This window comes from Macaca nemestrina, chromosome 1 (assembly GCF_043159975.1).
Source record: "Macaca nemestrina isolate mMacNem1 chromosome 1, mMacNem.hap1, whole genome shotgun sequence".
Lineage (NCBI taxonomy): Eukaryota > Metazoa > Chordata > Mammalia > Primates > Cercopithecidae > Macaca > Macaca nemestrina.
In genome coordinates this window covers 30,822,755-30,848,838 of record NC_092125.1, presented here as the reverse complement: position 1 = coordinate 30,848,838, position 26,084 = coordinate 30,822,755, and the positions used below count along the sequence as shown (strand labels likewise).

General features: G+C 36.7%; 1 protein-coding gene across 2 annotated transcripts in view; it reads right to left on the bottom strand.

Moving 5' to 3' along the window:
• The window catches only part of LOC105484432 (uncharacterized), a 334,675-nt gene that overhangs the window by 72,439 nt on the left and 236,152 nt on the right, over window positions 1-26,084 (bottom strand). Inside the window, exon 11 of one of the 2 annotated variants that reach the window (XM_071075681.1) lies at window positions 19,858-19,918. The exons of the other annotated variant lie outside the window; for it this stretch is intronic. Coding sequence (XP_070931782.1) covers window positions 19,858-19,918 — 61 coding nt within the window. The remainder of the gene's footprint in view (window positions 1-19,857; window positions 19,919-26,084) is intronic. 2 annotated transcript variants of the gene reach the window in all.

Here is a 26,084-nt window from a genome sequence, read left to right as displayed (position 1 = left end):
AGGGAGCAGAGTTCAAATTCCAAGTATGTTTTTGACTCATTGTGTGACTACGGGAAGACATTCCTTAGCTTTCTATGTCGAGGTTTCTGAGGGGATTAACAGTGAGAAAAGAAAAGCAAAAATAACATGTAACCAAAACACCAAACTCAACAGATAAATATTACACTATTGTCAAGATATCAGTGCTTTGCACAGAATCAAGGATCACCAAATATTTGTCGTAAAAGTAGCTGAATGAGTGTTGGTGTCAGAGGTAGTGAACAAGAAGAAAATCATCACTTGCTTGATGCTTACTATGTTGTTAAATTTACCTTTTCTCTCTTTGTATTCTCACCTGCAACGTGGAGCAACATTTTTTATACTGAGAATTAATGACAAAGTAGGATTGCAAAGTAAACACAGGATAAAAGTAAGCTTACTGCTGTGCTTTTTGAATGTTTATGTCCCCTCCAAAATTTACATGTTGAAACTTACTCTCCAATGTGATAGTATTAAGAGGCAGAGATTAAGTCATGAAGGTGGATCCCTAGTGCATGAGATTAAGACCTTTATAAAAGAAATTAGGCCCACTTATCATTTTGCCTTCTACCATGTAAGAACCCAGTAACAAGACAGCATTTTGGAGCAGAGATCAGCCCTCACTAGACACCAGACTTGATCTTGGAATCTCTAGTCCCTAGAACTGTAAGATATAAATTTCTGCTCTTTATAAATGACCTAATCTGTGGTATTTGGTATTTTGTTACAGTAGCATAAACAGACTCAGACATTTACCTTCCATATGTAAGCCTAATATTTTTCAAAATTCTTTTATGTGCACCTGTTATTGAAGCTCATTGAAACAAGAGACTGTGGAATTTTATAGGTATAATATTTAAACAAACATACTTGCTTTTTTTCCCTCTTGCCAATAGGACTGATCTCCATCTCATCTCCTGTCTCATTCATTCTCAGGGAACACCATGAGCCATTTCAAGGAATAATGCCAAGTTCCATCTGCAGGTCTAGCAACTTGAGACAAGTGTGGGCGATGGGCATGATTGAATCCTTTGGGTATTGAGAAACCTACCCTGGACTTATTGCCTTAGCAGGGATGGCAATGACCTAGAGAAACTCTTGGGCCTCACCCCTCCCTTTCTCACTTCCGCTGTGATGTAAATGACATTACCTACAGAGTAGGACTATTCAGAGGAAGGGAGTGGAGATCAACTTAAGCAGAGAAAATATCAGGAGATCATATAGAAGCCCAGACCTAAAGGAAGGGAGACACCCCCAAGTTTACCTGAACATCACTGTCAATCAGCACCCATCCCTCATTTAGCTGTAGGTCACCACAAGATGGAATAAACCCTGATTCACAAAGGCTCATGGGAAAGAAGATTGTACTGCATTTCATCATGTACAGGGTGCAGATTTGGGTGAGTACAGGGATTTAACATGTCTTACCATGATCTATTGAAGCTAGAATCTAAATGTTGAGCTTTATCCTCAGAATTATTGGAATCCTAACGATCTTTGGGATTCTTTCTGCAACCTCAGTATCACAAAGTGGAATCTGGAAAATCACAAGAAATCTGGAAGACCATCTCTGAAAGCAGAGAGTAGCATGTTCTATGCATTCCTCAGTCTTTCTTATAGACTTCTCAGCTTTGACAGGGGCAGGATCATGGTATATAGCTATTTGTGTTATTAAGCACCTGGCTTATCTAGGTGTTAACTTAGCGAATACTTAATGAAAATGACAATCTCTAATAGAGCAACAGTTGGCAGCAGTCAGGAAACAAACAAAAACTTTTAAAGGGCCCCACGTTTTAATTTTGGCCTCATTAGTGCCATGCTAAAATACGCCTGAACCATCCAGTTCTTGGTTTTATCTGTGGGAAACAATGGAGGAAGAGAACCTCACCCAATAAGTGAAACGTCTTTGCCTTTTGACTTCTGCCTTATTCCAGCCAATTGTTCTATAAATTCCCTCCATTAAGTCAAACCAATCTCACTAATGGTGAAACAACTCAGAACATGCTACTTTCATGAACAAAGGTTGTTAATATCAATTTTTGTTTTTTAGTGATTGAAGGGCCACTCAGAACTCATTGCTCTTCACCTCCCAATAACTGCTAAGCAGTAACAGTTTTCTATGGTGCTATAGAGGATACTAAGGTATAGTGGTAAAGTTCCATATAGAATGTTAAATTGTATTCTGTACCTTCTCTTGGATAGAGCAATGATAATGGGAGGGCACTTTTTGTAATATAAGTTCAACTATGAAATCCTGAGAACATGCCTCGAGCCTTACTGCTCTTAAGGTTGAAAATAAAGATGTGAAATAAATCTATCACTCAAAAATGTGCCAAACACTATGGTAGATGATCAGTCTAATTAAGACTTCATTAAAGTCTTAATTAGCTTCATGAAAGCAGACATACCAAGAAATAATTTCAATATAGTATGTAACACTGTGATGGAGATAGAGATACAGAGTAGCTTTGTCTGGTGTAGAGTTTCTAGAAAAGCTTTATATAATGTAATATAAGGGAAAATATTTGAACTAACTCTGGAAAAATGGGTAGAGATTCCCCTGGTGACTGTGTTGTGGGGCAGCTGGGGGATGGTTGAGAATAGTCCAGGCAGAGGGAAGATTGGATATGCTTCCATTTTTCTTTTCTTTTTTTTTTTTTTTTTTTTGAGACGGAGTCTCGCTCTGTCACCCAGGCTGGAGTGCAGTGGCCGGATCTCAGCTCACTGCAAGCTCTGCTTCCCGGGTTCACACCATTCTCCTGCCTCAGCCTCCCGAGTAGCTGGGACTACAGGCGCCCGCCACCTCGCCCCGCTAGCTTTTTGTATTTTTTTTTAGTAGAGACGGGGTTTCACAGTGTTAGCCAGGATGGTCTCGATCTCCTGACCTCGTGATCCACCAGTCTCCATTTTTCTTTTTAATGCACATGCTCTTCCATATGCAACCTTTTTAACAAGATTTTTTTTTTTTTTTTTTTTGGTCAGTGAAGTGGTGGCAAAGGAGGCATACATCAGAAACATCTTTTCAGAACTAATATGTGTCATAAGAAAGAAGCTGCAGGGTGCTAATTTGATTACTTATAGCCATATTTAATATCCCAAACTTTTACTCACCTTGCCTCCCAGACCAAACTGGAATAGCATAGGGAAGGAGTTGGAGTTTGCCATTTTAGTGGAGCTTAGGGATTCTATGTAATGGATAAAATTTTTAGTTGTTTAGACTGTTAATCAAAGGGAAAATCTGACTTAAGACTAGGATCTCAATCATTAACATCATTCAAGTGTTCCTTGCCCTTCATGAGACCATACTAATGATATCCTCCTGCTCTTTAAGAGGCACTGGGGAATTTACAACATTTAACCCAAATACTTTCATCCAAACATATTTATTCAATCATTTTTGCTTCCATCAAAGCAAAAATTGCACTGAACAAAGTTAAGCAGTCAAGAAAGACTTTATCAAGGCTATTGCAATAGAGTAGAGAGACTAGAACTTAATTTGAGCTCCACTCTGTCGAAACAAAGGGTGAAAGGGTTTTTAAGTTCTGTGGTGAGCTAGAGGAAAGGTATTGGAGGATGTTGAGGGACCATCTGTGTTTGCTAACTGACTTTATCTGAAAGAAAAATAGAATTCTCATATCTTTATAACCAGGAGGTAGTTTTGCAACTTGGAGTAAGGCACTCACTGAAGTTAGACTCCTACCTTCCGATAGAGAAGGGGAAATGTGCTAGTATCTTCTTTGATGATTACATTTCAAAGTTTGAGACATAACTCTTTTAAAAAGCCTCCTGCCAGTTTTAAAACCTAAGCTCCACTAAAAACCCTTAAGGGCCACTAAAATGGCAAACTCCAGCTCTTCGCCTATGCCATCTCAAGTTGGTTTGGGAGGCAAGCTAAGTAAACTATAAATTTTTATTATAAAACTTACAGCCAGAGAAAGAACTTACAGTTACAAGCTCTAAAGCAAATCCTCCAAGAAAATGGAGTTCAGGGCCTAGCATTAGGAGTAAGCCTATCTGAAGTTCAGTCAAGCCAAGGGAACCATTATGGCCATCTCATTCACGTCCCTAAAGGCATTTTACTAGGTATAACTCACCATACTCCTTTTCCTTGCATGCCCCACTTCTACTTCTTACCTTTGCCCTCAGTGTAATTAAGCTCATAGGCAACAAAGAAGCAAAAACAATGACCTCAGCAAGAGATGGCTTTAGAATGCTTCCTACTGTTTGAAATCTTTGAAAACTCAAAATGGGTTTGAACAATCATTATAGCAGATGCTTCTTTTAGCATGAGTCTTCCTGGTTTATGTGAAACAATGGTTGAAAAAAACCAGGCACCCTACTATTGCGGTAGAAGACACCAGACAAGAATCAAAGCTGGATTTGAACAAGACACATTTTTTTTTTTTCTGGTTGGAAATGAAATACAGCATTTTTCTCTCTAGAGAGCCTAGACTCCCCATATTGGAAGGGAACCCTGATTTTCCATTTAACTTCTATCTTATATATGTTGTTCCTGATAATAGGAAAGGAGTAGTGGTGCTCAACTTATTTTGCAAGCCTATTGTAGTGTTGATTCCAAAAACAAATAAAGATGCTTCAACAGTTTGTCATTATTAAAAAAAAGAATAGCCAGGAAATTCCTGAGCTTAGTAAAAATATGTACCGGGCTATTCGTAGTCTTTAATGAAATGCACTGAGGTTTTTTTCACTGTGGTTAATGAAAAAACCTTAGTGTATTCCCGTAAAGACTAAGAATAAAAGAAGGATGACCTCTAACACCGCTACTACTTCACACAGTACTATACATGCTGGTATAAATAACTAGGAAAGCAAAAGAAATAAGAAAGTCAAGGACTGGAAGACAAGAAATAAAACTAACATTTCATGAGTGATATAATTATTTACCTAGAAAAAAACAACAGAAGTGCAGGCTAACCCTTAAAACTATTAAGAGTTCAATGTGCTTTCTGGATTAAAGATTACTTTACAAAATTAAAGGGCACTCTTTTTCATTAGTAGTAATCAAATAGAAAAATGAAATTTAAAAAGATATTTATCTCAATAACAAAAAAGTTATCTGAAGTTAAGATGCCAAAGAATATACAAGTTTTCTGGAAGATGACCTGAACAAATTTAGAGGCATTTTATAATGTTGGATTTTAGGACTTAATATCACAAAGATACCAGTTCACTCCACATTTATTTATAAATTCAGTATAAACCCAATAAAATTGAATACGAATCTTTGAAGAAACTAAAAAACACCTTATTCTAACATCTCAGAAAAAAGCACTACAGACAGAAGTGTCCTAAGAAATAAGTGCCATAAGAAATGCCCTACCATTTATAAGAAATACTAAACATAGTAATAAAAGTAATTTCCCAGACCATAGAGCTCTGAAAATAGACCCATGTACAAACAGCAAAGACAGCCCTGCAAACCAATGAGGAAAGGACAGATAATTTAGTGAATGGTGTTAAGAAAACTGACTTGCAACATGTCAAATAATAAAACTAAATCCCTTTTAACAGTAAATGAAAAAGGAATATTATGAATGAATTCAGAACTAAATGTTAAAATGAAAACTACAAAGTTTATACCAGAAAATGAAAAAGAATACCTTTGTTACATAAGATTGAAGGAAAATATTCTTAAACAGGATTTTCCCTTAAAATTAATAAGTTATGAACAAAAGAATTGATGAACTTGATTACATCATAACTAGACTTTTCTGTTAGATGAAGCATGTCATGGATAAAGTTTACAGACAGGTTACATATTGAGAGATGTTTAAATATCTAAAACCATGAAAGACCAATATTTAACACGAGCAATACTTACAAATCAACAACAACAAGAAGAAAGAAATTCCCGATAAAAAAAAAAAATGTGCTAAGGGTATGATTGGGTAACTTACAAAAGAGCAAATCAACAACAACAAGAAGACAGAAATCCCCAATAAAAAAATGTGCTAAGGATATGATTGGGTAATTTACAAAAGAGAAAATCCAAAAGGCTAGGAAACATGAAAACTTGCTCTCAAACTCATTAGTAGTCACAGAAATGTAAATTAATCAATAATGAGACATTACTTTACACATGTTAAACTGGCAAAAAATGAGAAAGCTGGACATTGCCAAGTGACGATGGGAACGTTGTGACATCTTCCTGGGAGAGTAGAGACGGTCTAGTAGTGCTTAGTCCTAGTAAATATCCCCACACTTTATGACTCAGCAATTATATTTCTGGATAATCAACAAAAAGAAGTTCTCACACAGTATCCTGAGGTCACATTCTCAAGGAAGCTCATCATAGTGTTGCTTCAGGTGGTGGAAATTAGAGATGATCTTGGTGTCCATTCGGTGGGAAAAAAAGAGATTGAAAATGGAGCATTCCCCATCATGAAGAACTATACAGCAGAAACAGTGACAGAATACATGTGCCTAGAGCAACACAAGTGGATGCTAGAAACCTATGTCTCACTTTTTAAATAGAAGGAAAAGAAACAGGAATGAAATCTGTAAATAATTTTATTAGCATAAATTTAAAATTCATGCACGTAAAATACATATTTTGTGAAACAGACAATAAAAAGTTTTACATATTTTGTAAAAACGTACAAAAGGATATATATTAGGCACATTAGAATGCTTGTCTATTCTGTGGAGGGGGATTGGAGAAAGAAGTGGGAAGAGAAATAAGAAGAAATGAATGCATAAAAGAAATTAAGAGAGGGGCCAGCATGGACCTATGATAATAATGTGATTCTGAGGAGTATGATTGACTTATAGAGTAAATATATATAATAATGTTATCTTTATATATAATTCTGCAATATACAAGTATGTTATAATATAATTATATTATATATAGTAGCACATGAATATGTATAATTTATATAATACATAAAATAACATGGTATAATTATATATGCTACATTATATAATGTATATAATTACATGTCACAATCATCTCTTTGTATGTCCATGAAGGGTTGGTTCCAGGGTCCCTGCACTGTGGATATCAAAGTCTATGGATACTCAGGTTCCTCATACAAAATAATGTAGTATTTGCATATAACTTACGCACATCCTCCCATATACTTTAAATCACCTCTAGATTACTTGTAATACCTAATATAATGTAAATGCTATGTAAATAGGTATTATACTGCATTATTTAGGAAAGAATGACAAGAAAAAAAATTCTTGCATAGTATATACACAACCATCCTTTTTTTCCCAAATATTTTTCATCCTTGGCTGTTTGAATCCACAAATGAGGAATCCGTGCATATGGAGGGCTGACTATACATATTTTATATAAATAGAATATTATATAAATAAAATATATTTATATTTTATAATATATAAATAGAATATTATATAAATATATTCTTTATATATTATAATATATTGTATATTCTATTTATATAGTATAATATTATATAAATAGAATATATTTATATAATATTCTATTTATATAGTATAATATTATATAAATAGAATATATTTATATAATATTCTATTTATATAGTATATTATATAAATAGAATATATTTATATAATATTCTATTTATATAGTATAATATTATATAAATAGAATATTATATAAAAATATTCTATTTATATATTATAATATGTAAATAGAATATACAATATTATATAAATAGAATATATAATATATTTTATATAATAAAATATAAGATTTTATATCATATAATATGTAATATATAATTATGTTATATATTATATAATATATGTTATATGCTTTTAATATATTATATCATATATTCTATTATAAATATATAAATATTTATATATGTATTATATATTTTTTCTATAAACACACAAACAGAGATTGAGGGAGAGAGAAATTTCCAATGCCAGTTAAGAGCATAGAATGGAATCATAGAATGTCCTTGTTGGAAGATATGGCTTGAGATTGAATTTTATATATTCTCTTATATATTCTCACCCTCTAGGAGAGTTTTTTTCAAACCCTGGTTACTTAACTGAGAGCTCATGTCAAATCCAAAAGAAAAAAAAAAGGAGGAAAGAAAAGAATTCAACCAAACAGACTCAAAGAACCATTATTTAAATATTACTGATATAACTGAGTAAGAGAACTTCAGTTATGAAAGAAAAAATAAAATCAAGGAAGGATTAAATAATACATTTGCCAAATCCACAAAATAATACAATTTTCAGAGAAATTGATTAGTTCAGTACAAGTACAATCATGCTGCCTGTTGATCACTGTGGAGACTAAACAGCAAGACTGACTATATTTCAACTGAACTCATGGAATATTTTTTTGTCAGTCAGGAACATTCTCAAAGTCTGTGGTGTATTCTCACTTCATAGTTCATTTGGAGAAGGTTTGAAAATCCTAGTGGAATGTAATCTTACACCCTGTTCAATGTAAATTGTATGTGGTTTCCCATTTTTGGTACCCAAGCAAAGGAAGCTGACTTTTCCATGGTTTTAAATTCTAGAGAGGTAAAATAAATTGTTTCTCAATGAATTTTACAGGAAAATAGCAGCTGCTTCTGACATAAGTGAAAAGACACCAATACTTCAGCAGATGGATTGGTTTCTTTTGGCAAATGTTATGAATAGGAAAAAACACCCTTCCTACACAAATATTTCTTAAATTTTCTTTTGGTATTTGTTTAATACCTTGATTTTAAAAAATGTGGATCACATGAAACTATGCCCAAATTGAAGAAATAGCACGAAGAAAAAAAAGTATCACAAACATTAGATGAAAGATTGAGACCCGTTTACCATAAGGAGGCAAGGATCAGAATAAAAACAAAACACGAATTCCCACTCTGGAGTGAAGCAATGCGTGCTTAGGAGAAACATTCTAGGACTTTCATTCATTCATTTAAAATACATCACAGAGTGACTCATTCTTCAAACACTGCTCTCAGAATTGTAAACACCACCAGCAAAGCCCTTTTGAGTCTAATGCAATCATACAGACAAGAAATGTGATATCATGTAACATTAAGCCACAGGGCAGAAAACAAGGTGAAAAGTAATAATGGGAGAAAGAATGGAGAGAGCAAGAGACAGTGTATAATGGTTACACTGATGGCTACTCTAGCCAGAGTGATTACAAAAAGCATTTATGGAAAGTTCATTATACTTACATTCTCTAACCTTTAGATATGATTGAGCAAATCATTGGGCAAAGTACTTACTCAGGCAATTTCTTCATCTATAAAATAAGTATAACAATATTATCTTGCAGGGTTGTTATAAAAATAAGAATGTATGTATGCAAAATACCTGGCGAATAGTGAATAGTAGGTATCAATGTATAATAACTGTTATTGTAGATTATATTCTAGTGAAGGTAGAGCTAACTATAAGGCAATCTGAGCAACTTTCTCTGAAATGAAAGGGCTCCAAATAAAACTTTCTTAGTCTTCTAAAGCTAAATATGACCCTGTGGCCCTACAATTCTACTCCTGGCTACGCACCCAGCAGAAATGAGTGCTTATGTTAAAATAAATAAGTAAATAAATAAAAAAACCAGAAAAACTAAAAACATGTACAAGAATGTTCTTAAGAACTTATTCACAATAGCCAAAAATGAGAAACAATCCAAATATCTATTCATGGTAGAAAGGATAGATGTGCTGTGATATGCTTGTACAATGGAATATAAAGTAGAAATGAAAATGAATGAACTACTGCTACACTCAAACAACATGGATGGATCTCACAGAAGTATATTGCGTGAAAAAATCCAGACACAAGAGTGTATATTGTATAATTCCATCAATATATTTATAAATATTTGTTATTTAAAATTTTAAAATTTAAAAATAGACAAAATTAATCTGTGGTGACAAAGTAGAAAATAGACATTATCTTTGGGGAGATAGAGACTGGGAAGGGGCATGAGGGAGCCTCTCATGGACTGGTGGTGGTCTTATCTTGATCAGAGTAGTGCTTAAGTGCTATATACTTAAGATCTGTGCATGTCACTGTGTACAAGTCATACATCTATAAAAATATATATATATCATGAAATACTATGCAGCCATAAGAAGAAATGAGATCATGTCCTTTGCAGGCACATGGAGGAAGCTGGAAGCCATCATCCTCAGCAAACTAACACAGGAACAGAAAACCAAACACCACATGTTCTCACTCAGAAGTGGGAGGAACACATAGGCACAGGGAGGGGAAGAACACACACCAGGGCCTGTAGGCAGGAGGGATGTGGGGCCTGTAGGCAGGAGGGATGGTGAGGCGAGGGAGAGCATCAGGACAATTAGCTAATGCATGCAGGGCTTAAAACCTACTTGACAGGTTGATATGTTCAGCAAATCACCATGGCACACGTATACCTTATGTAACAAACCTGCACAGTCTGCACATGCATCCTGGAACTTAAGGTAAAAAAAAATTAAAATTAAAAATAAAAAGAATTAAAAAAATAAAAATAAAAATAAATTTAGAAGTATAATTGGGAACAGGGACTAGGAACAACTCTTTCATTTTTTTCCCCTTAACACTAAATTAAAGCTCTAAGTACATAGACTGTTAGAGTGGGAGAGGATTTAAAGATCATCCTGTCCAAACTCCTTCCATAATAGTCAATGAAGCATGCTGCTTTCCTGTGGATGGAGTCTGGATATGTGGCTTTTTGGGTATTGATCACTTTTCTATAAGTATTTTGTTGACTTTTTCAATTATGGAAGTCAAGAGATAAAGTACAGCAAAAAAGAGTTAGGGTAAACTTAAGGCATGATTTCTTTAAGGATCAAAGCTATTGAAACACGTGTTCCATATGGAGATGTGAAATTCCAACCAACTCCTCCCTGATGTTTTATTTTTAAAAAGCACCATTTCTGAGTTGAGAAGACATGTTTATGGTAGAAGGCATGAGGTGTGCCAACACAAATCCTGGATTATTCCAATCTGGGGGTTTCTCCATGTATGAAAGAAATATAAAAATCTTCTTAGTTTGAATTGCATCTTTTAAATATTTTTAGGCAAGTTGGCGTAAAGATAACACACCCAAGAATGGTTCCAAGTAATGTCATAACCCAACCAAACCACTTAACATGTGCTGGCCCTGGTGAGGAGCCTTACCTTTTCTGTTGATTTGGAAATAATGACATAGCATAAACCAAGCCCTCTCTCTCTTGAAGCCAAGCCAACTTCCAGAGCTACCTTCTTTCTTTGCCAAAGAATGCACCCTGAGCCACGTGACCCTTTCTTGCACAGTCATCAAAAGTGTGATGTGGCAACAGCGGTATGACTGAGAGCTTATGAATTGGGAAAAGGAGGTTGCTGGCCCAGAGGGAAACTTCTCCCACCTTCTCTCTTGAGCACACCAAGGTTATGTAGGAAGAGAAGGCTTCACTTCCCTCAGCAGGTACAAATTTAAAGAGGATGGAAACTGTCTGTGGTAGCTGCTGGCATGGCAGGGAAAAGGCTGTTTTGTAAGAATAAGATGGGGCAGGAATTGGAGAGGAGATTCAGGGAAACCCTGGTCTGCGGATTGCAATCTGTCCTGTAGGAAATTATGTAACTGAGGTTTTATCAGCATCCAGATTACTGAAGCTCATACTGTTCACCTCCTAGGACACAAGTCTTTAAAAAGTCTAGATGATAATATTTTTTGGGAAAATGATTATCAAGGCATTCATTCTGTTTTTAGAAGATGGGATGGAGAGATGATGGAGACGATTAAAAGGGTATATGGTTTTCAACACCAACCTGTGTCTCATATGTGAACAAAAGTGATTTTTTTTTTTTTTTTTTGAGACGGAGTCTCGCTCTGTCACCCAGGCTGGAGTGCAGTGGCCGGATCTCAGCTCACTGCAAGCTCCGCCTCCCGGGTTTACGCCATTCTCCTGCCTCAGCCTCCCGAGTAGCTGGGACTACAGGCGCCCGCCACCTCGCCCGGCTAAGTTTTTTTTGTATTTTTAGTAGAGACGGGGTTTCACAGTGTTAGCCAGGATGGTCTCGATCTCCTGACCTCGTGATCCGCCCATCTCGGCCTCCCAAAGTGCTGGGATTACAGGCTTGAGCCACCGCGCCCGGCCAGAAGTGATATTTTTAAAGATCAAAATGATGCTCATATGCAGCGTTCATTGTAGGTTTTCATTAAACGTTTTGATTGACAAGCAAATTTATGTTAGCTACTAGGTCTTTTAAAGATAAATTCAGATTTTTTTAAAAAAAGCAATACACATCTTAAAATTATTTGTATTGAAATGTATTGACAGCTAGGTATTATCACTTGAGAACTTCTTGAAAGGCAAAGTATTGGGTCTCACACAAGAATCAGGAGTTTATGTTTTAACAAGTCCTCCCGGTGATTTTGATGCAGGCTAAAGTCTGAGAAACACTGCATCAGAAAATCATCAGAAACAATGCCATCAATTTTCAGATGATCAACCACATGGAAAATATTTTTAAAAGGCATACTCAGAGCCTCACATGCAATTAGATTGATCTAAAAATCAACATAATTATAAGCTTGCAAATTTTAAAAATGTTAAGTAGAGAAAGGAAATTTTCTTTGTGCTGCTGCACATACATAGGCAGACTGCTGATAATATTCCAAAGTAGGCTAGGCTGACACATGCTAGAAAACTTTATTCCATGCAGACACATGATTACATGTTCCTAATTCCTGGAAATGTTACACAGCTGCTGTAATTGGTGTTCCTTTCCCACAGTAACACACCCTCCATGTTAAAGCTAAAAACAAGTTCCACATGCAGCATGGGTCATATGACTTTATATCCAGGCTTGAAAACCCTCCAGGCTTTCCCATGCCCACAGGCTAATGATCAAGATCCCCAGCATGGCCTCGAAGGCCCCACACATTCTGGTCCCAACCTACTTCTCCACCCTTGTGTCCTGCAGTGCTTCCCTTGTGAGTTCTGTGCTTTGGCCACAGTGGCCTTCTCTCTGCCCCATTTACTCCTTACCACCTCTCCTGCCACAAATTCTTTTCATATGCTTTAACCTCTGCCTAGGACTCTGTTCTCCCTTTGTCTTTGTGTATTTAATTCCTCCTCATTCTTCAAAGCTGTTCAGTCCTCACCTCCACAAGGCGACCTTCCCTGACCTTCTCCCCCAACCTCCAACCAGGTCACACTCCAATTTTATGTTTGAAGAGCACAATACTTTATCTTTCAGAGCACTCCTCATAGGTACAATCTTGCATTTATCTGTGAGACTCTTGACTACTTCTATTTCCTCCACCATTCAATCAACTCCCTACAGGTAAGCTCTCTTTTAATTCCTGGTGTCCAGTCAGCACAGGACTTGACATGTAGCAAGAGCTCGAGGAAGATTTTAATGAATGGATAAATGGATGAATGGAGGAATGAATGAATGAAGAATAGTTTGGCTATATTTATAGGACTTCTTACTATTTAAGTTGTTCACAATAGTCATTGACCTGTGTCACACCATTTGCATTCCCTTGTTTAAGGTCCAGATAGTCTTACAGGAAGGGAAACAAGACATTCTAGAAAGTATTGGTGTTTCTTGTTTATCAACCTGTCTAAGTCTTGAGATTGGCTTGAGAAGAAAACTGAACTAGAAGTCAAATATTTCTCTTAGCTGTGACTGTCTCTATTAGCATGTGCACACTAGCTTTGCCACGGTGGATTGGACGTGAACCATACACTGCTTTCTGGCATCATATCAGTAGGCTCGGCCCATCAGTTTCTCTCACCTGAGCTTGTTCTGACAAGCTTAAAACTTTCACATTCCTAGAGCCTAAGACAGTACCTAGCTAAAGTCAAAATTGGCATGGAAAGTGTGTGGAGGGATTTGTGTGAGAGCATAGCTTGGGCTGAACAAGCCACTGACATGGGTTGTGATCGCAGTCCAATTTGTTTGAGGGGATGGGGGCCCCTGGATATATCATGCTCCAAGAGAAGACCATAAGTTCCCTTCATGGGAGTGGGCAGACTTATCAACAGCAATACTAGATGCAAAAAGACAATAAAATTCGATTTTAAAATATTGAGGAAAAATCATTTTGGACTTAAAATTTTATATCCAGTAGCATTTTCATTTAAAAAGAGGGCTTGATAAAAAAAAATATATATATTCTTAGCCTTAGAAAGCCTCAGGTTTGTCTCATAGAGATACTATACTGAATATAGTTTTAGAGAAAGTTCTAACTAAGAGAAACATATCCAGGAGCTGCTATAAAAGATGAGAAAATAAGGATAATCAAATATCTTGGTGAATTTTATTGTTTACTTTTTTAAAAAAAATCTAGAATCAACCAAAAGCAAAAAGGGAAATATTTGATCCAGAAGAAAAACTTAGACAACATGAATACATGAATATGGAGACAAAACATAGTATTTTTAATGGCAAGATAGAAGAATTGATACGCTAAGAAACCAAGAGGGGTATAGGCACATAAGTATTGATTCTACAAGAAAAAATAGAATATGTAATTTTAAAGTAGTAGAAGAAAATGTAATCTATCCTTTGGAAAGCAGAAAATAGAAAAAGGGAACTAAAGGAAGCTATGAAAAATGAATAAAGACTAACTCTCCAGGCTGCTCAGTGGTAGTGCATTGGGATCTGGCAGTGGCCTGGGGAAGAGTCAGAATTAATAGACATTTTGTTTTGGAGGACAAACCCTTGGTGACCTCATCACAATTATTCACCTTTTCCTTTCTGATCACCACAAAACTGAGGAGGTTTCATAGTGGCCATTGTTCTTACTCAAGCACTGTGTAATCAAAGTAATCTACCTGGAAAATAGGGTTTTTATTTGCCCTGCCCTGGGCCCCAGGGAAGGTCTTGGAAGTTTGCCCAGCTCTTACATTTCAAATTAAGGAACTGACTGTCAGAGACAAATGGCAGGCCAGGTTAATAACTGTGCAAAAAAATTGGCATAAATATGCTGGACCCATAGTCTCTCTATGTAGTCTGTTTGCTATTCTATGGATCAAGGATAAACGAGTCATTTGAAATGTGCAACAACTATACTTGTCAACTAGTTGCAAAACTTGGGGCCCCAAAGAACCATGAGAGACAAAATATCTCTGAGAACTGAAAACTTACATATTTGACTTTTCTATATATACAGAACCCCAAGCTCTTGACTTTGATAGTAAATTCAAAATGGAAAGAGAATTAGCTTGCATGGGAAGAAATTAGCTTTCTGGGTTGAACATTCCAGTTCCAAAGGAATGTGTTGACCTTCTACTTTCTCAAGACAGAAAGGCAAGACACATTTTTTTGTATTTCTGCTGTATGACAAGACTCCATAGTGATTTCTCAGATTCTTTCTAAATGGAAGGCACATTCCCTGACTTGATGGAGCATTCACTGAGCTGGGTGGCCTAGAAAGCTTTGGTTCTTGAAGACATGTTTACTTAGCAGTGAGCCTAGACACCATCTGGGGGAGCAGATGTTTCAACCCCCATTTTAGCAAACCCATCTGGAATGCTGGAGGAGCATTCCAGAGTGGAATATATTCTAGCATCCAACAGGGAGAAATGGGAAGTTCATATTCAAGACTCTTCATTCTCAGGCTAAGGAATCATGAATGTCTTTACCAGCATGCATAATTAGCCTTCCCAAAGGGCACCAAAAAAAAAAAAAAAAAAAAAGGATATAGAAAAGAAATTTTAGGATCTACTAATTTCCTTTAAGTGTACTTAATTTCACTTAGGTTCTGGTTGCATAAATTAGGTATTGTTTAAACAAATTTTTGTAACTTTTTCAAGGAAATTGTTTTCAGCGAATATTGCTGACTGGCATATTTTGCCTCTCTAATTTTTTAGGACTCCCAGGAATGTTTAGGTTTTAGGATAAGCCCTCTTCCACATAATTTTATTAACAAGCTTAATAGAAAATACTCTATAACACATATAGTCAAAATTCAGTTTGTATAAATCTGAGCATGCCCACAGAGTTCCTCCTAGGCAACCGTATTCTGCAAAACCTATTTACTTTTCCCATAAATCAGAACTGGAGATGTGTGTTTCTTTACAATTTAGACCTCACAGTTTATCTCTGTGAAACTCTACAGAACTTAATTTAGTCATCCCTACAAAACTACCATTCCTTTTTACTATCAGAAGGATTCTCAGAGGCTTGAACTTCAGCTGGCTAGAGTATTGCACTCTAAACTTGATGGATTAATGGGAACCGTTGGGTAACAGTCTGGTTTTTTGGTTTTGTTTTATTTATTTATTTAACAAATTTTATTTTAATAAATAAAATTTTTCTTTTAACCCTGTTTTCATTATGACACCTCGTCCTAATTAATTTTAATCTTATTTTCTAAAAATAAGAATAAATATTCTCTTACATAAACATAATAGCACAAATACCCCTAAGATATTAATAGTGATTTCCTAGTAATTGTCTTCTATCTAATCAATATTCAAGTTGCCCCAGTTGTCTCCAGAACACATTTTGGTCAGAATTTAATTTCTTTTGATTTAGAACAAACCCCAGTCCCACAAGGTTTTATTTGGTTTTGTTTCTATGACAATTGACTTTTTGATAGGACCAGGTAAGTTGTCTTATAGAAAATCCCACAGGCCACATTCTTTGTGTGTTGGGGTTGGGTGGGAGGGGGCAGGGGGATGGTGATGTTTTAGCTTGTTGCTATAAACCTGTATTTTCTATAAACTGAAAGTTAGGACTAAATAACTTTCAGTTATTTTTCTCTCTCTTGTAATCTAGCAGTGTACCTGGAACACAGGTATGAATGAATGAATGAATGAATTATTTAATATGTACATCAAGGAGGCTGAACTAAAGAAACTTGAAGTAATTTTCATAATCTAGCACCATAAGGTACACTGCTAGATTACAAGAGACAGAAAAATAACTAAAATATAGTTCCTGCCTTTGATGAGTTCAAAGTTGAGTTGGGATACAGACATGGAAAGAATTATTTCATCTAGGAAAACTTTCCTAACTTCCTCATTTGTCATTGAAAAGAGATGTGCTGATCCCTCCATGTTTCTCTAGAGCTCTCTCTATATGTCCAATATTGTTTCTCTCATAGCATTGTGATTATTCACTCCTTGTCATTTTTCTCACTAGACTGAGAATTCCTTGAATTCTTTGAGTTTTTTTGCCTTTGTGTCTCCAGCATCTAGCATCAATCCCTGAAACATAATAGATGCCCAGTAAATAAGTGACAGATGTACACAGTGTTATTAGAGAGACATGCATTAACTATTATTAGAGAAATGTTGGACTAGTGGTGTGGAAATATTCAGAAAGTGACTTTTGAATTAGAATTCTAAAGGATGAATAGGAAAAGACTGCAGAAAAGGATATTACAAGGAAAGGGAACCGCATGTAAAAAGGCCCATGATTTCCAGAGAACAAAGCAGCACTTCAAAGGGCAAAATATAAGGGATAAATTATCAGAGGGAAAATGTGGGTTGGGATTAGATTTTCAAGGGTCTTGACTGCTATGCTAAAAGCATTTAGATTCCATCCCATGGGCAACAGAGGGAAAATAGAAGCTCTTTAAGATAAGGAATGACACAATTACTTTTATTTTTTCAACATGATTGTTCTAGTATAGGACTGGAATGGAGAAAACTGATGTCAAGGAGGAGAAATAAAAAAGAAAAAAATTGAGAGCAATACAGTAACTTGACCAATATCACAGTGCTAACCCACCAGCATCCCATTAACACGATCTGGAGCAGGGAAAGAATAGTGAGTTCAAGGTTATAAGATGCGAGTGTAAGTGTTATTCAGAGGCGAGTGAGTTAAGAGAAACCAGAGTTACTCAAAATGAACCCATGGATGAGGGAGGAAGTAAACTGAGTCATAAGAAAAGATTCAAGAATTGTTAAAATAGGCTTAAAGGAAAAGAATGCATTCTAAGCATGTACTGAAACAGTGGAAGGCCTAGACAAATTGCTGGGTGGTTGTGCTGGCTGTGGGGTCTGGACTAGAAGGAAATAGGGCTGCAGAAGTAATTAGGGGCTAGTTTGTTTACGGCTCTTGAATAAATAATGTTAAAGTATATATATATATATATATATATATAGCTCTAAACTGTTATCATCTCCAACTCTATTCCGGCTTCATAAGTGATTTATTTATTAGTCATCTAACTAGAGAGATGAAGGGTTAGTTGTTCAGCTAGTTGGTTACTTTAGAGCCATGTACCTTATAAGGGACTTTTTCCTGGCCACGTGTTTTCCACTGGTCAGAGGTGGGTAGGTCCCATTTTCTGGAAACAACCAGATGGAACTACCCTGGGCTTCTTCATTGCCCTTGCAATGCATGAAACTACAGTTGAAACCCACTGATAGGCTGACAGGGATAGTCAACAAATAAGACACGCTAAGACGGGACTCTGAGAATCTGAGAGCATCCTGCAGACACATACATTTCAATGAGGTATTAAGCATTGCACCACATAAAGCCAATCTCCACACAGAGGAAGAGATGTGAGAGAAATTTTAAACTCAGGATTCCTTCCCACAGATTCTCACAAATGCTGTTCAGGTACTGGCAGAAACCGGAAGTTCATCGTAGATTTTTTTTTTTTTAATGTTTTATTTTATTTTTATTTTTACTTTTTTTTTTTTTTTTTTATCACTTGGTCCAGGAATTGGGGAGGGTAAAGGCTGGGATGGAAGACTTTTCCTTGGGGCCCTAAATCTAAATGGCAGCTTTCAAATGAGACTAAAATCATTATACAGCACAACTTCTATTTATTTCCCTTTTTTGTTGAAAATTTTGTTTTAAAAGTTTTCTCCTTTCTGTCTCTCTCTGAGCTATTATGCCAGCATGGGCCTTGGAAACACAAGTAGTTCAAGTAATTAGAACAAATGAAGAACCTTTTCAAACCATTCTACTTTCTTTTATTCAATTCATTTAATGTATCCATCCATTCAGTAAATCATTCACCCATTCATTCCTTCATTTGTTGAACAAATTTTTAGGGAGTGCCTACTATGTACCAAACACAGTTCTAGGCCTTAGAAATGCATCAGCGAGTCCAGGTGTGGTGGCTCACGCCTCTAATCCCAGCACTTTGGGAGGCTGAGGTGGGCGAATCACAAGGTCAGAAGATTGAGACCATCCTGGTTAACACGGTGAAACCTCGTCTCTACTAAAAATACAGAAAATTAGCTCGGTGTGGTGATGGGCGCCTGTAGTCCCAGCTACTCGGGAGGCTGAGGCAGGAGAATGGTGTGAACCCGGGAGGCAGAGCTTGCAGTGAGCAGAGATCGTGCCACTGCACTCCAGCCTGGGTAACACAGCCAGACTCTGTCTCAAAAAAAAAAAGAAAGGAAGAAAGAAATGCATCAGTGAATGAAACAGATGGCATTCCTCTGTCCTTGTATAACTTAACGTCAAACAAAGAGAGACTTATCTTACGTAATAAACACAGGTAAGTAAAGCATAGAATATGTTAGAAGGTATAAGTACTATGGAGAAAGGGAATGTAGCAAAAAACGAGAGATTGAGAGTGCAGGAGGATGTAGGAAGGAGGAAGTAAGAACTGCAATTCAAAGAATGGTAGTCAAGGAGGCACTGGGAAGATGACATTTATTAGCACAGCCTTGAGGGAGGTGCCTTCTGCATAGCAAAGTGCCGCTTTACTCTACTCAAGCAAGTTTTGTAGCCAGTGCTATTCTCAATTTTTCCAGGCCTCCAGAGAATGTTGTTTGCCATGGAAGTTCCTTTCATCAAAAAGATGGACAGTTGATCCAAACCAAGTCCTTCACCTTGATACAGAAGACTTGGATGATTTTTAAATCTTCTCTGCTATGAAGATTCTATCAGGGAATTCTGAGAATAATATCATTCTCTCCAGTCTCTTACCTCTTTGCATGGTTCCTGTCTTTCCAATATTCTGTATCCACCTCCACATAGCAACAATTATCTAAAGAAAACAGGGGAAATGTTGGCTTTTGTTTGAATTTCCTAGAATATTGAGGAAAGGATGTATATAGCTAGCAGTGTTTGAATATGTACTCTGTCCAGGTACCATTTTGTGTGCTTACATACCTAGTAAAACTCATAAAAACCTTAAGAGGCAAGTATTTGTGTTAGTTAGTTTTACAGATAAAGAAATTAAGGCTTAAAATAGTTAAATAACTTGCCCATGGTCATAAATCGCACGTATTTAGAGCCAGGATTTGAACCCATTGTTTATTCTGAAGCCCACACAATGTTTGGGAGTCACTTCAAAGTTCACATCTGGCCACTGCTAAGCTAAGTTTTGACTCTGTCTTTTTGCAAGACTACAAGTGCCTGAATCAAAATATCTTAAATCATGCCTTCCTATGATAGTTAATATCTGATATTACTTTTCCATTCAGCCCCTTTTCTCCTCTAAGTAAAGAAAATTTAACAATAGATAATAAATTGAGATCCAGACAAACTTAGAATGTGGTTTTTAATTAAACACACTATAAAGGCGGAAAGGAGGGAGGACAAATAGAGCAGCAAGGAAAACAGTAGATTCCTGGCTTTGGGAATCCCACAGGTCACCACCACGAAAAAAGCCACATACCCTTAACTTCCTCAAAGTGCCCTTGACCAGTATTAACTAAATGCCAGTCACCACAGCTGTGGGCACATTTCTTCACATCAGTAGTGTTAATAGTGTTAATAGTTATAATCCAAATTTCACTATTTTACTTCCATCTACTCACAGAGGTCTTCAATTGTGACACATGAAAACACTGGTTAAGACAGGGTTTGCTCTTTAATTTTCTTCAGTATTACAAGTCAGAAAAAAGGAAAAGTTTTGAGAAGTAAAACCTTTAGAGAGCAGAGGAAAGCCACAATTTTTTTTCCTGTTTAAATGTTTCTTTGTCTTTCTTTCCTTCTTATTCCCAACTTTTAAGTTAAGGGGTACATGTGTGGGATGAACAGGTTTGTTACATAGGTAAACGTGTGCCATCTTGGTTTGCTGTACAGATCATCTCATCACCCAGCTATCAAGCACAGCATACATTAGCGATTCTTGATGCTCTCCCTCCAACCACCCCAACCCTCCAACAGGCCCCAATATGTGTTGTTTCCCCCTGTGTGTCCGTGTGTTTTCATCATTCATCTCCCACTTATAAGTGAGAACATGCAGTATTTGGTTTTCTGTTTCTGGGTTAGTTTGCTGAGGATAATGGCTTCCAGCTCCATTCATGTCCCTAGGAAGGGCATGATCTGTTCCTTTTTATGGCTGCATAGTGTTGCATGGTGTATAGGTACCACACTTTCTTTATCTAGTCTGTCATTGATGGGCATTTAGGTCGATTCCATGTTTTTGTTATTGTGAATAGTGCTGCAACGAACATACGCTTGCATGTACCTTTATCACAGAATGATTTATATTCCTTTGGGTATATACCCAGTAATGGGATTGCTGAGCCAAATGGTATTTCTGCCTCTAAGTCTTTGAGGAATCCCCACATTGTCTTCCACAATGGTTTGATTAATTTACACTCCCACCAACCATGTAAAAGTGTTCTTTTTTTCTGCACAATCTCACCAGCATGTTGTTTTTTGACTTTTTATAACAGCCATTCTAACTGGGAGACATGGTATCTCATTGTGATTTTGATTTGCATTTCTCTAACGGTCAGTGATGTTGACCTTCTTTTCATATGTTTGCTGGCTGCATGTATGTCTTCTTTTGAGAAGTGTCTGTTCATTTCCTTTGCCCACTTTTTAATGGAGTTGTTTGATTTTTTTTCTTGTAAATTTGTTGAAGTGAGGAAAGCCAAAATTACAATTTATTTTGGCAAAGGAAGAGTGATTTCCTTCTGGGTGCAAAACACCATAACTTTCCAGAGACCCATGCATTTAATTCATATTGGTTATACCCTGGTTAATCTGTATATCTTCATAAATTTTTTCAATTTTGTTTATTGTGATAAAATACACATTACATAAAATTTATCATCTTACTGGTTTTAGGTGTACAATCCTCATAATCATAATATTTTAGTCATAATCATAATCATGATACTTCATAATATGAGTTATGTGTCTATTGTGAAATCAGTGCTTAGAAGGACTTAACTCTGAGAGAGTGTATCCTTTCCTATTAGCTTTAGTGGGTTAGTAGTTCCAAGAACTAGAGATGATGCACCCAAGATGGATGCTGGAGGTCCTCCAAGCATCTTTTAATATCATTCCCACTTGGATAAGTAGGAGTCTTTTGAACTTTGGGTGCATCATCTCTAATTCTTGGAACTACAAGTCCACTAAAGCTAATGGGAAACAATATACTTTCTCAGAACTAAGTCCTTCTCTTCAAGGATAACTACAAACCACTGCTCAAGGAAATAAGAGAGAACACAAAAAATGGAAAAACATTCCATGCTCATGGATAGGAAGAATCAATATCTTGCAAATGGTCATATTGCCAAAAGTAATTTATAGATTTAATGCTATTACTGTCAACTCACCATTGACTTTCTTCACAGAACTAGAAAAAAACTACTTTAAATTTCATATGGAATCAAAAAGAGCTCATATAGCCAAGACAATTTTAAACAAAAAGAACAAAACTGGAGGCATCACGCTACCTGACTTCAAACTATACTACAAGGCTACAGTAACCTAAACAACATGATCCTGGTACCAAAACAGATATATAGACCAATGGAACAGAACAGAGTCCTCAGAAATAATACCACACACCTACAACCATCTGATCTTTGACAACCTGACAAAAACAAGCAATGGGGAAAGGATTCCCTATTTAATAAATGGTACTGGGAAAACTGGCTAGCCATAGGCAGAAAACAGAAACTGGACTCCTTCCTTACACCTTATATAAATTATTAACTCAAGACGGATTAAAGACTTAAATGTAAAACTTAAAACTATAAAAACCCTAGAAGAAAACCTAGGCAATACCATTCAGGACACAGGCATGGGCAAAGACTTCATGTCTAAAACACCAGAAGCAATTGCAACAAAAGCCAAAATTGACAAATGGGTTCTAATTAAACTAACGAGCTTCTGCACAACAAAAGAAACTATCATCAGAGTGAACAAGCAACCTACAGAATAGGATAAAATTTTTGCAATTTATCCATCTGACAAAGGTCTAATATCCAAACCTTACAAGAAACTTAAGGAACTGAAACAAATTTTCAAGAAAAAAACAACCCCATCAAAAAGTGGGCAAAGGATATAAACAGACACTTCTCAAAAGAAGACATTTATGTGGCCAAGAAACATGTGAAGAAAAGCTCATTATCACTGGTCATTAGAGAAATGTAAATCAAAACCACAGTGAGATACCGTCTCACACCAGTTAGAATGGTGATCATTAAAAAGTCAGGAAACAACAGATGCTGACAAGGATGAAGAAAAACAGGAACACTTTTACACTGTTGGTGGGAGTGTAAATTAGTTCAACCATTGTGGAAGACCGTGTGGCAATTCCTCAACGATCTAGAACCAGAAATACCATTTGACTGGGTATATATGCAAAGGATTGTAAATCATTCTACTATAAAGATGCATGCACATGTATATTTATTGCAGCACTATTTACAATAGCAAAGCCATGGAACCAACCCAAATGTCCATCAATGATAGACTGGAGAAAGAAAATGTGGCACATATACACCATGGAATACTATGCAGCCATTAAAATAAATGAATTCATGTCCTTTGCAGGGACATGGATGAAGCTGGAAACCATCATCCTCAGAAAACGAATACAGAAACAGAAAACCAAGCACCACATGTTCTCACTTTTAAGTGGGAGCTGAACAATGAGAACACATGGAGACAGGGAGGGGAATATCACACACTGGTGCCTGTTGGGTAGGAAGGGGCAAGGGGAGGGAGGGCATTAGAACAAATACCTAATACAGGCGGACCTTAAAACCTAGATGATGGGTTGATAGGTGTAGCAGACCATCATGGTACATGTATACCTATGGAACAAACCTGTGTGTTCAGCACATGTATCCCAGAACTTAAAGCAGAATTTAAAAAAAAAAAGAGAAGAAAAAGAGAGAAAAAAAGATACTTGGAGTAGGTTTTCACTGGCTGTTTTTCAGAGACTGGTCGGATTCACAGACATCTAGAAAGAAATTATAAAATTCTCTTTTATTTGTTTTTACCACAACAATTTCTCCAGTCCGCCAGGGGGATTACATAAACTGAAGGGCAAAAGTTAGCTATGTTTGTACGTACAAACTGTCTGGTGACTTAGCAAGGGAAACCTGCCAACACCGTTACAGTAAAAGGAGAGTCAGGGAGATGTAAATCAGTAAACTCGAAGAAGGAAAGGTCTGTGGGTGTCTCATGTGTGAATATTTTAATTGAATTTTTAAAAACTGAATGTATTGTTCTATAAAGAAGCATTTGTTTAGGTGTATTTTCTCAACAAGGAAATGTTCCTTCCCATTCCTTGAAAAGTCGTGCTCCAAGGACCCCGAGGGAAGTGGCCCTAGGAGGGGTAGTTAGAATGAATGTTGTGGTAGGGAAAGCTGCAGGGAGTGAGAGAGAATCAAGGTCGTGAAATGAATTTAGGGGGAGCTGCATGGAGGATACGGAGTGAGGAAATGCCACGCTGAGGGAAGTACTAGACAAGGCAGGGAAGTAGAGCAGGTTTACATGTGTACCGTTTGCCCCGGTGTTTCATTATCTTAGTGTTCCCTAGATCTGCCAGGTCATATCCCAGGGGAGGAGCACGGAGACATCCTCACCCCAGAAAGACAGAAAACTAGCTTGTAACCCAGTTCCCTAGCCTCATTAAAGCTTTTACCATTTTCTACTTCATTTAGAGAAGGCTGACCTCATTTCAATTTCATTTGAACTGATTTCCTCTAACCTGACATCTAGGCACATACTCTGTTAGGTGTTCTAAATGGTAAAGAATTTAAACAATTTTTTTTCCTCCGAAGGAGTCAAGGTAATTTTCCCAGGGAAAACTTTATATTTTAGTTCTACAACGTTCCTCAAATTCCATTCAGCTGATTGCTCATATCTGCAAGTATGCTCCTTGGTCTGCTTATTCTAGTGACCAGGAGATGATCTGTGGATCTGTGTGCTCCTACTCAGGTTTCCCCTGGCAGCAATCTCAGAGGTAGAAAAGATCTTGCAAGATATCTGGTTCTTGGTTCAGCTCTGTCACCGGACAAGTTAACACCTAGCCCAAACTAGACAGATGTGTGTGTGAAATATGGGACAGAAAGTAATGTCATCTGGACTGCTTCCCCAAATCTTCTGCCTACTACCTGAAATCTGGCAGCACTTCCCTGTGCTGCTGTTTCCTTCTGCTCTCCATCCAACCATCAAGATGATTGTGCCCCATCCAGGCTGGAAATTATGAGTGCCTAAAGAAGTCACCAAACCTCATTCTCACAATCTCCCTTTCCTTCCTCTGAGTCTTACAACTCTTCTAATACCTCTGAAGGGCAAGGGTCAAAATCAGTGGAATCACTTCCTAGGGACTTCCAGCCCTCTTTTATGAGTTGGTCTTTGACCTAGAAATGGCTGCAAACACTGTATGCTAGAAGCAGTGTGTGTTTACAATATCCTAGAGTTTTACATTAGCTTTATGAAACTCAGTAGCAAAGATGAACTTGTTTAAAATAAAAGTCCAGACCTTCACACCCTCCTCTTTGTATATTTTATTTTCCCACTTTATTTCATTTTCACATGGAAACGTCTGGAAATAAATACTCTTGCATTTATGGCCTACAGCACAAAAGGCTTATCTGTGGTCTAAAATGGATTTAACTAAGGTTCGTTACATATAAATTCAGGTCAATACCTCTGAATGCCATGTGAGGAAGATAAAAACTCATTGTTTTGTTCTTAAGATTTTATACTGTGACCAGGCTAGTGCTTTAACGAAATGTCTTATTTGAATTGATTTGTCTTCAATAGAAATTAATTAGCTTGAACTTAATTTGACCAAAGGAATCTTCTATTCACAAGCCAACTCCCCTTTAAATGGCTTTCTCATTCTAGATTTGTGAATCTGGAGCAAACCGTTGCTCAACATTTTAGTACAAACTAGGCATTCTATTTAAAGCATTTGTTGGCCGGGCATGGTGGCTCACACCTAT